We start from the raw sequence: 12,140 nt of genomic DNA on the forward strand, positions 1-12,140 counted from the left end.
ACGTAACCACCGCAGCTTCCGGTTCCTTTAGTAGCTAACATTTAGCTCGGTAGCTTGATGTTGCCTTAAAAGTCGTGGACAGAAATATAACAATTTGGATTGTCTGGAGATAATCACACGACATATTGTCATAATACTTAGTCAGTTTGTTGTTGCACTTGTCTGTCACGGTAATCAAATACAGGTCTAGCAGTGAGCTAACACTAAATGTAGTTTGTAAACAGACGCCACCACTGCCATCAGTTATCGCATGTGAGTAGGTTATAAAAACAGTTTGGCAATGAACTGTCGATCGGAGCTTCTTGAAGTCACAGTGGAGGCGAGGCAGGTTGAAGAGGCAATACTGTCTTTGCTGCACACAATTTTAATGCACCGCAGCACTGGGAAATTTCACTACAAAAAGGAAGGTACCTACTCTATTGGTACAGTTGGGACTGTGGACATCGACTGTGACTTCATCGACTTCACTTTTATCAGAATTGGCTCGGATGAGCTTGACAGGATGCTCAAAAAAGCTGTGTCTGAATTCAAGGTACTGTTCCTTTCGGGGTGTTTTGATGACGCAACTGAGAACCTGTCGTTTGACCCATATGAACATGTTTGTTTACAGGACGCATTGAGCATCTCTGGAAGTGATGGCATCGGTCAAATTTCCCTGGAATTCTACCAGAAGAAAAAATCCCGCTGGCCTTTCTCTGACGAGTGTATTCCTTGGGAGGTGTGGAGCATCAAAGTCAATGTCGTCAACCTAGCGAACGAGCAGGAAAGGCAGATCTGCAGAGAGAAGGTGGGAGAAAAACTCGCAGAGAAGGTGATCAACGTCGTCGAGGTCATCAACCGCCACGGCTATGTGCCGAAGATGCCCACCCAGTCCGAAGTGGACAATGTTTTTGACACCAGTTTGAGAGAAGTCCAGCCTTATCTCCACAAGATCACATACCAGATTACAGACTCTCTGGGCACATCTGTGAGCACCACCATGAGAAGGCTGATAAAAGACACCCTGGCACTGTGAACTTAATTTGTCTCTCACTACACACAAATCCATCAGGAGTAGATCTGATAGGAACTCTTTGAGAAAAGGACAGGCACTTAGCAAGAGGAGATTGAGTGGACAACATTCATTAGGGGTCCATCATAACCAGTAGTCATGCAGTCAGGAGTGAAACTCATCTTTTTCAATTGTAAAACTTTTGAAAATTGTGTCCCATTCAAAACTGATGCTATGTATAATCTCTCTTTCCCTTGCGGCAAAGCTGAAGTGTTTCCCTTCCTCGTTTCTATTCTACGTGCAAACAGTGCTGGTTTGTAAGCTTCACACATGATGGTGCAAGGAAAAGCATACACTATTATTCTCTGCTCTTTAATGGTTTTGTGTTTGATTGTGAAGTATTTGTACAATTATTTAATTCCTTATCCTCGCCTGAAAACGGTCACAAATGCAACATTTACTGTAGATCATACGGCAACATTCTGTTGATGACATTATTGCCTCTAAAATTGTTATAATGATTGTTATATGTAATTTATTGTAAATAAATTTCAAAAATCTCTTCAAAGTGGGACTTTGTCCATCCATGTATGTTACCTGATGACACTTTTTATTTACAGCTTTTTTTGTGTGTTTTAGGCATTGATGACCAGAGCAACAACAAAAAACACTACACAGAAATTCATATACATATGATCAAACGAGAATAAAATGGCATCCATTTCTAGTTTCCCAGCCACAGTGGCCCACAGATTGACCTACATACAATTTGAGCCCCCAAGATGAAGGTTTCCAGCAGGACAGTTGTTTTTTTTCAGTTTGATAATTGAAGAAGCTACACAATGTGGTGTCTGAAGTTTAACTACATTTATAGTTATATGAATTGTGATAGCTACTGTTTCTGGTGTGTTGAAAGAACTCGCTGAAAATGAAGTTATTGTTGGTTAAATGTATTTGTTTAAACATTTCAAATAAATATACAGGGTATTTTTAATACCCATTTTGAAATTAAAAAAAAAGCGTTTACACAATGTCACTCTTTATTACAGAGATAAAGCACAAAAACTGTAGAAAAAAAAACTAAAAAAAACAGCTGCAAAAAAGCAACAATAACACAACCAATGTTGATACAAATATTATTGCAAGTAGAGCAGAAGTGTACTAAAAAGTTTTTCTTTAACTAACAAAACTGGTACAAAACTTCAGAAACACATCCATGGACACAATCCTAATAATTCTCAAGAACAGTACAGAAAGTTTCTTACAAAGAATTTAAGAGCACTATTGAGTCAATATCACCATAAGGTGCTTTTGAGACTTCCCATTTCACTCCCTCAAATCTGAGATGCTCCATACATTGAACATTCACTTCCTTACTATCACACTTTTCTTCTTTAAATTAATTAACTGCAGACAATGTGCATGCAAATCGCAAGATGTGAACCTGCTGACAGGGTGGACATTTTTTGGCTAATGTTAGCATTTCATGAGCGCATGGTTGACCTTCACTAAGCTACGCAATTTGATTAGCAAGCTCACTGTGTACCGTTTAACAAATAGTTCAAAAGGTTGAAGGATTTACAGTATATCAGTTGATATTTCACTATGACAGCATGGACATGTTAGCATAGCATTGACATCCAACAACACGTATATGACAAATTATGAAACATACATAGGCTACTCTACAACTAGTCACCATTTTTTTTATCCCATAAAATCAAGTAACAGCATTTTCAGTGACATCACTATACATTGTAGCAAATGTTTGACCACTTATATTAAGAACTCAGTTTCATCAATCTGTTACACTTTCATGATGAGCGATTCTTATGAGGACACCAAAAGCACTTGAATAGTGATATTCACCTATTATCAAAAGAATCTGCCACACCAAAGCCTGTGTTGCCATTGAGAGGCGCTATTTGAATTTTGCAGCTCCTAAACGTATCACTATTAATTTATACATATTTCTCAATTTTTTACAATAAAGCCAAAGCAAAAGTATGTAGTAGTACAAGAATACAAACTGTGAAGCGCCTAGGCTACATTCAAAACAGAATTTCAAGTGACTGTCACTTAAGGAAGCAAGAACACATACCCCATGGGAATAAACAATTCTGCAATCAAGTGTTCCTGATGTTACTACATGAACGAAGTCATGATGCCACCAAATATTCTCCCAAAAAATTGTAGGTTGCACAAAACTATAAATCTTATTGTCAACTAAAGTCCACTTCGTTTCCATGTTTGATTGTACATTATGCAATTCTCTAATACTGGTGTCACGCCGGTAAGGCTAACTCACTCAAAGGTGGCTGGCGGATATTTAATTTTTAAATAATATAGGTCTTAACATACAACTTCAAGTACAGTAGGTAATGAGAAAAGCCAAGGTCCATAACTGTGTTATATTATCCAATATCTGTCAAGTATCCAACTTTAATGACACATTCACTGACGATTTATGAAGCCTTGCTGTTAAATGAAATTCAGTAATATGGTTAAAATTGTAAGAAGAATTGAGCCTCCACATCTTAAATTGAATCACGAGTAATCATTTTTAGCATAGTATTAAGTAGCGAATGCTTTAAATGGTTAACGTGCTGAGTATATATATAGCACCTGTCTTTAAAGCACTTTTACAGTTTTGCCTCATTTATACAATGATGACGACACAAAAGAATATAAATCTGTTAATCCACCACTGATGACGAACAAAAAGTGAGGTCCACGCTCAAGGGTACTTGGACTGAGTGGACTTATGCCTCTAGGGCCTTGCGAATTAAGTTACCATAATGACCTATCAATCAAAAGGAAGCAAAACAAGTTTAATTGTACCATACATTACAGATCAGATTCAAATACTCTGCAAAGTAGAGGAACACAAACACATCACGTCACTTTGTTCAGTCTACGCCACTTGCCACGAGGAGAAAAAAAAACTTGTTTGTACAACTTACAAAATCACACCCACTTAAATTGTACAAAATGTATCTTACTCACCCAATTAATTAATACTTAGGAAGATAAATTAGTAATGACTGTAACCTGGCTTCTCCCTATATCAGTGTTCTGAAATGCCTGAACAACCTGAGATGTTTTGGTGTATGCTATGTTGTGATGTGCATTAAGGTACTGCAGTTTGAAAGTGAGAAAAATAATTCAACAAATTCACGTGTGAAGAAAGTGAATAGCAATTAGGTAAATGCATCAGTCCTAAAATCACAACTGTACAATTCAAACAGTTTTGAACATTTGACATCTCCCTATTTATATGAAGGCAAAAAAAAAAAAAGTGCATGAGGCGTGACGAATCTTTTAAGTTCATCACACTAATAAACGATTCTGAAGCAACAGCAAAAGCACAAACCTATAATTGAACTGCAGCATATCAACTAAAGCATTTACTTGGAAAACAATGCACGTCATCATACCCCTTCCTTGCTCATTGAAGTCACATGTGGTACAGCTCAAGTCACATGGGTCACACCTCCATATCTTGCTCTCTTAAAACACCTACAAGTACATGTAAATACTTTTAGGCAACTAAAGTCGTACATTTTGAAATGAAAATAACCCATTTCCAAAACCAAAACATATCTAGCACTCATTTGCACATTCATGTTTAAACAAAGAGGAAGACCGTATCCCACTGAGGGGTGAACATATGCGTCAGGGTTCATTCAAGGTCACAGGGATTCCTAAACATTCTCTAAAGCAGTGGTTCTCAACCCGGTTCTCGAGTACCTCTATCCAGCCTCTTTTCCATGTCTCCCTCAGCCAACACAGCTGAGAATCGTTATCAGGCTTTGTCGAGAGTTTGTTGATTAGGTGATCGTTTGAAACACCTGTGTTGGCTGAGAGTTACATGGAAAACAGGCTAAGAACAACTACTCTAAAGTAGTGTTAATGGTTCTCTGAACAGTTTTGATGGTCTTTCTTGTCGCGAAGACATTTTGAACATGTTACGACAAGAAAGACCATTAAGACTGTTCAGAGGAACCATTAAGACTGTTTAGGAAACGCGCCGACCTTGTACCAACCCTGACGTGAAATCAACATTATCTGGCAAACATTCATCCCTCAGTGGGTTACGGACTTTAATATTGTACGCTGGAGGCAAGCGAGGAAGCTATACATTCAAAGTTTGCCTTTTGCAGTCTTGGTTGCCACTTTGATTATCGAGTATGAACCTGCCAGATGCTTACACGTGGCCATGACTTTGCTCATGGCTCCAGAGACTGAAAGCTGTCTTGAAGGTCCTATGACACAGTTTGCACATGTACTGCCTCTTGAAGGTCAAGGCAGACAGAGACGATGCGTGATAAAAGAGGGTCTCTGACTCCTGAGGCCCGCCTGAATTCTCCACGCTGTTTGACCTTGACACGGGACTATGGTTGCTTGGTTGTTTCTCAAGCTGAGCTCGGCTCTTGGTGTTGTTTACCAATGACATAGAAGTCTCAGGGCTGCTGGACTCGTCGGCCACTGCAACGGCGACTGGCGCTGATTGGTTGAGCACGGAGGCTTGTGAAGAGGGCCGTTCAGAGTTCTGAGAGGTCATGGGCGGGGAGGGGGACAGAGGTGGGGGTTGGCCATCCATCTCTTTGGCTCCGTGTTCACTCGAGCTCGACATGTGTGTCTGGTAGTGGCTCCAAAGGCGGAAGTTGGTCCTGAAGGCTTTGTTGCAGATGTGACAGATGAAGGGTTTGATGTGGCACAGGAGCTCCTGGTGACGCTCCAGGTCTTTGCGAGAGCAGAAAAGACTTCCGCATTTCTCACAAGGCCACACGCCAGCTTCTTCCAGTCCCGTTTGGCTGCTCTCCGTTTCTTCCCGCTCGCTCACAGACTCCTCCAGTGGCTCTTCTTTTACCACTAGTTTCCCATGATGGCCCATGCTTAGGTCCTCAGGCACATAGGACGAAGAGTCTTCTGAATCATACATAGGTGTGCCTGAGGAGTCATTGTAAATATTTCTCTCTCTTGCAAGTGGTTCACCGGTGTAATGCTCCTCTATGAACATTTCTGACATTCTTTCGTTATGCTCTTCCTGCTTCAGATTCATATGTTCCTTAATATTAATCATGTTATTGTTGTGCACCTCCACCTGGTGGCGCCAGATGCTGAAGGAGGACTTGAAGGTTCGCATACATTCCAGGCACGTCAGTTTCTTGTACTTGCAGTGCACCTCGTGGTCTTTCTTGACTGTTGGACTTGAGAATCGGAGGCCACAGTACGGACATACAGTGGAATGCCGACAGCCCCTCTCATGATCCCCCTGCTCAACGAGTGAAGGCAATTTCATATTACAGAGTCTACAGGCATAAACACCAGTATCGGAATTCTTCTGGTGAATCACCCCATCCTGTTCCTGGTAGAGGATGTTCTCCCCTGCAGCAGCGTCCTTGTCAGCTTTTTCTGCAGGATGTGTCCTTAAATGCTGCCTATACTGAGACTGAAACACAAACGCTTTCCCACAATAGGGACATACAAAGTTGGACCTTGATCGCTTTTTACTGAGGGTGGAAGACTGCAAAGCTTGTTTGTTCCGTTTCAGCTTCCAGAGCAACGCTTTCTTGATTTCTCGCTCTCGCACCATGTCTATCAGTTTCTTTTGGAATCTATCATCCATCACCGGGGAGCTGGAAGATGATGCCGGGTTTTGTAGGACACCATGCTGTGTTTGACAGTGTGTCCAGACTTTGAAGTTAGTATGGAAGCGCTTGTGGCAGATGTCGCAAGCGTACGGCTTCTCGGGGTTGTGGTACATATTTACATGTCTATGTAGTCCAGCATTGGACCTGAAAACCTTGAAACAGTTCCAGCATGTAAAAATCTTGTTCAGAAGCGACTCGTCATTGATCTCGTTATCTTCGCTGGTGCTGCGAGACACAACTTCTGACGTGTTCTCTTCAGGGGAGACGGCGTGATCCTTTAATATTTTGGTCTTCTTAAATGGGTACCGTCTGTTGTCTGGCCTTTCTTTTCGTTTCCCGAAAGGAATTAAGCTAGCCTTGGAACACTGTTCATAATTTGCTTGCAAGTCTTTAAGATTGACTGGCAAAGCTTCTTGCACTGTAATTCGAATAATGTCCATAGGGTCTGCGAGTGGACTGCTGGGCTCTACTTTCACACTATGCTCTCTTTCTACCCGAGTTTGTTCATCGCTTCTGCTGTGGTACTTTGACTTAAGAATAATGGGAGACGTTCTTGAGTTTCCATTGTGAGCTGATATTTCGGGATCAGATGTCTTTGATGCCAATTTAACAACTGACTGTTCGTGATTTTGCAGCTCTTTGAGCTCCAGTGTGGGCGAGAAGACCGGAACAGGGCTGTCCATGGATAACGATCTTCGAAGTAAGCTTTTTATGAGTGGCCCGCTCCGGTCAATGGTCTGGCTCAGCTCAGAGGCCTGACCCTGAAAGGACACTTTGGTGCTGTAATGTGGCTCCTGCTCTTCTGACTCCTGTTTCATGTCCTGGTCTGAGCAAGACGGCATCCTAATATGCTGCACTTCGGCTTCGCTGAATGATGCAGATGTTTTCAGCTGGGGCCTAATAGCAGACATGTAGGATGGATTCCCTTTTAAAATGGATGCGTATGCATGGGTGGACCTCCTTCCAGTAGCTTCACTCTGTTCAGGTGATTTATGAGTGATTGATTCTGAGTTTCTGACTGAGACACAGGAACTAGGCTCTGATGGAGGATGAGCCAAGTCAGTTGTGTCAAGAGATGATGACCTTTCTGGTGTTTTTCTCTGATAGTTTGGACAAGAGGGTTCGGATATGTCATTGCGGACACGGCACACAATGACGCTCCTTGTATGGACATCATTGTCTTCCCCCTCTGTATAGGACAGTCTTTTTCGAGAGACACAATAAGACGCATGTGGCCTTGTAGAAACTATGTTGGTGAGGAAAGGGATTCCCAAGGTGTAGCCCAGCTCTTGGATTGCTGAAAGACTGTCTTTGTCCACCAAAAGTGAAGAGGAGTAAATGTAATTCAGCACTATCTCAAAAGCATCGGGCTCACAGAAGTCCAGGTTTACAACCTTCAATGACGTGTCATCCATCCTGGTAAAGAGAGACTGGAAATATTCACTACTAGCAGCCAGAACACTTTTATGTGCTTGGTACCGCTGATCCGCCACGGCGAGCACCACATCACACATGTGGCCTCGGAGACGCTGCTCATTGAGCAGCCCCAGCACAGAGAGGGCATGGGCCGGGTAACTGTAGTGCACTAGGCTCTCCATTGCTGTAAGGTGACACAAGAAGAGGTTAGCTGTCAAAATAAACAAGCAAACATGATTATTGATTATTATACTTGATGATAGCGCTGTGCAATTAATTGAAATTCAATTACAATTTCAATTATTACAAAATGATTACTCTACTCAACTCAATTTATAAAGCACTTTAAAAACAACAGCAGCTGAATACAAAGTGCTGTATAGTAAACATAAACAGTGTTTCCCACACCATGTCAATGCTTGGGCGGGCCACCCAAGTAACCTGGCCCAGATATACTGCATGTAACGTTAGTTCGCCGTCACCCACTAGTGGATCTTGAAATAAAAACATAAAATAGAGTAAAACAAATAAATAAGCACTAAAAAAGCTGAGTCTCACGCCGTGTTACAAATGATTACAATTATAAAATCAGCATAATTGTTAAAAAAAAGATTATTAATACAAGTTTTTTAGTTGTTTGTGTTGTTTAAATTGATCAATTTTCACCTTGTTTTTAAATTTTAAATTAACTAATACATTTTGTTTCATCCAAAAGTAACGTGCATAATTAGTGTTTCAAATAATTTCATTTGTCTTAATATTTTTAATTTATTTTGTACGTTTAAACATTTTTTGTTTTTTACCCCCCCCCCCCCCCCAAAAAAAGATTGTCCTAACAGTGATTTCAATTATTACCAAAATAATCGTGATTAATATTTTCTTCATAATCGAGCAGCCCTACTAAAAAAATTCCCATTCAGGTAGGCCTACTTGTTATATTAGTGTGTCTGATTGTGTTAAGCGACCTTTCTAAACAGCAATTCTTCAAAATAGCCACATCAGAGCCGTAACATATATTCCGTGTCCGTAATGTTTAGGAAAAAACAGATAAATCCCAGCACGAACAGGCTGTATAAAAGGAGCTATTGACACTCTATGAAACATTAATTACTTTTCATGACTCAAGTCAATTCTGCTAAGGTCTAAAAACACCGGATGAAGATGTGCATGAGTGATCGGTTATGAAACAAATTAAATAACAGTATTTATTAAGACGGCTCAAACAAGGCCAGTACACAAATATTAGCAAATAAAATATGAATCACAAAAAATAATATTTTCCATGTCAGTGATTCTCAGATGTTTGCGTCATAATGCAATGCTTTGAGTTTTCTGCACATTTACGATTAATAATTGTATTCTGTTCAAAGAATATTCCAACAAACTACTATTTATTATTTATTGAAGAATTCATTTTTTATAGTGCTTTTCCTCACTAGAGTCGCGGTGTGCTAGAACCTAGCAAATAGAAAACTACCTATATTCCATGTTAATTAATCTTCCCGCCAGTGACTCCAAGTTTGGCTACACACTGAGTTAATTGAGTTAACTCAGTAAATTTTTCAACACTTTAATGAATTCAAATTAATCTCCAGAGTTAACGCTTTAATTTTGACAGCCTTAATTCTATATGTTGTTTGAAATTAAAATAGATTGTGTTCAATGGAACAAAACAATGTTTTTATTTAGCTAAGTATTTCATGAAAGAGTTGTACATTTAAAACTGTAATACCTTGCTATTTTTGCTCACGTTTATCACAGCGTCACCTTTGGTAGGGCTGTGTAATTAATCGAAATTAAATTACAATTTCGATTATTACACTCCACAATTACAAAATCAACATTATTCTTAAAAATATTATTACTACAAATTTTTTAGTTGTTTAAATTTATACATTTGCATCTTTTTAAATTTTAAAATAAATAATTTAATACTTTTTTTTCCATCCACAAGGAATTTGCATAATTAGAGTGTTTCAAATAATTTTATTTCTCTTAATATATATATATATATATATATATATTTTTTTTTTACATTTAAACATTTTACGAAAAAAGTATAATTATCCTACTGCAAAACTTCAAGTATTTGCCAACATAAATAAATAAATGAATATATATTATTATAAATATATATGATTATAAATTCTGTTTGGTCCAAATGGAACTTACATAATTAGTGTTTCTATTTTTTTATAATTGGTCTTAATATTTTTAAATGCGTAAACATTTTTCTTGTTTTGTACCAAAACATAAATAATTGTTTGAATAATCGTGATTTCAATTATTGCCAAAATAATAGTAATTCTTATATTTTTCCATAATCGAGCAGCCCTAACCTATGGACAATTTAGTCTTAAATTAACCTAACATGCATGTTTTTGTAATGTTTAAGGATAAATCACTTATGAAATCCCATGCAAGTATGGGAGAGCATGCAATGCCACATAGGAAGGCCAGAACCAAAACTTGAGCCTAGAATCACAGAACTGTGAGGCAATTGTGTACTGATAATTACGATCCACTGTGCTGTGCAGAATAGATTTAATATTCTATTTATTCAGATATTACTTGACTTTCTGACACAGCCTCTTATTTTTAGTTATGTGGCACTTCTTTGTACAATGTTTGTTTGTTTTTTATTTCAAATTAAGTTTACACAATTATTTTTATTCATTAGATGACTAACCAGACAAAATGTTCGACACATCTTATCAAAGAAGGAAAACAACCGTTTCATGCACTCCTATCTGCCTAAAATGTGCTCCTTATCTCAGCAGAGGTACGCAAATGATGTAAGCATGACACAATTATGTTAATTATTGGTGTTGCAAACTTCGACACGTCATTTTAGGATTCAGTTTATCTTCATACATCCGCCTGTAAAACTACTAACTAAAACAGCGAACCTCACCCCAAATAACGAATCAGTAGTCACTCGTGTCGTTTTCTTTTCTTTTCTTTTTTTCTACGAGGAAGTCCAGTAACGCTTCGGGTATTAGATCATCCGTGAGACGTGGCGTACTCCCGCATGACACTTTATTTCCACAAAAAAATAGCCCTTAAAAAAAAGAGTGGCGGCATGTTTGTGATTTATGAGGCTAAACGTGAATGGCGCCACGCTCAGCCATTCCTGCTCGGTCGTTTTGCGAAAATGTGGTTAGGAGGGAAAAGTTGGGCGCGCTATGGACTCTGTTTAATACACTCTCGGTAGGAGCACAATATCAATAAATCCGCTACGTCTGCTATGAGAGCCGCATTGTTTTATACTGACTATTGGAGAAGAAGAAAAAAACCCCGCTAAAACGAGACGCCGCTCAAGCTAAACAGGTTGTAGCTGCTCAGGTTTAACAACAGCATAACTGCCCCTTTGAGTTACGTCAGGGGGGAAGGAGAAAAAAATGCTCCCACTAATGCTACTCAACCAACCATGTTGCATTCCGTATTTAGCGAACTTAAAATAGAATTCTGCGCTTACCCGGCCCTCGTGATTAAGTTCTTTCATCCAAACAACCTGGAGTTTATTCAGTGTTGTGTCGATTTCTGCGTACTGGTCGTGATTCCATCCATCTTGAATTTGACGTCATCCCACACCAGGGATGAGGTCATTGCAATGAATGCTCGTCACGTGCACTGCGCTTGGATTGGCTAGAAGATTTCGAAGGCGGGACCAAGGTAGGACTGACGTTAGCGCACGTTTAAAGGGGTATGACCATATTTTTAAATACTGGATTGGAGACGCTATTTATGAAAAACACTGCAGCGTTGTGAGACGTATTTGTTTGTGTAGTAGCATACTTGTTTGCAGAAACTTTGATTTTTATGATTGTTTTATTTTATTTACAGTGTTTTTATTGGTTCTACTGTTTGTTTCTTTTTAATATATTGGTTTTACTGTTGTTTTATGTTGTACCCATTGTAGCACTTTGAGGTTTGAGTTCAAATGTAAAGTGCTTTACTACGGAAGCGTATTGCATTCACTTGGGAAAAAAAGTCCTGTTTTTCTGGCAAATTTTTTGGGGGGAGCTTTGTTTGTTTTGGGGGAAAAAAACCTGAAAAAAAACAAAAAAACAAAA

At 39.1% G+C, this 12,140-nt stretch overlaps 2 protein-coding genes across 2 annotated transcripts; one reads left to right on the plus strand and one right to left on the minus strand.

Moving 5' to 3' along the window:
• The first annotated feature begins 3 nt into the window (after positions 1-3).
• On the plus strand, positions 4-1,553 carry atg101 (autophagy related 101). The gene is made up of 2 exons (XM_077546842.1): positions 4-532; positions 611-1,553. The coding sequence occupies exons 1-2, from the start codon at positions 281-283 to the stop codon at positions 1,013-1,015; spliced, it is 657 nt and encodes a 218-aa protein (XP_077402968.1). The 5' UTR covers positions 4-280; the 3' UTR covers positions 1,016-1,553.
• zbtb21 (zinc finger and BTB domain containing 21) lies at positions 1,336-11,646 on the minus strand. The gene is made up of 3 exons (XM_077546841.1): positions 11,543-11,646; positions 5,203-8,248; positions 1,336-4,510 (listed from the first exon to the last, which is right to left on the minus strand). The coding sequence occupies exons 2-3, from the start codon at positions 8,244-8,246 to the stop codon at positions 4,465-4,467; spliced, it is 3,090 nt and encodes a 1,029-aa protein (XP_077402967.1). The 5' UTR covers positions 8,247-8,248; positions 11,543-11,646; the 3' UTR covers positions 1,336-4,464.
• Positions 11,647-12,140: the final 494 nt, after the last annotated feature.

Source organism: Vanacampus margaritifer, chromosome 16 (assembly GCF_051991255.1).
Source record: "Vanacampus margaritifer isolate UIUO_Vmar chromosome 16, RoL_Vmar_1.0, whole genome shotgun sequence".
Taxonomy (NCBI): domain Eukaryota; kingdom Metazoa; phylum Chordata; class Actinopteri; order Syngnathiformes; family Syngnathidae; genus Vanacampus; species Vanacampus margaritifer.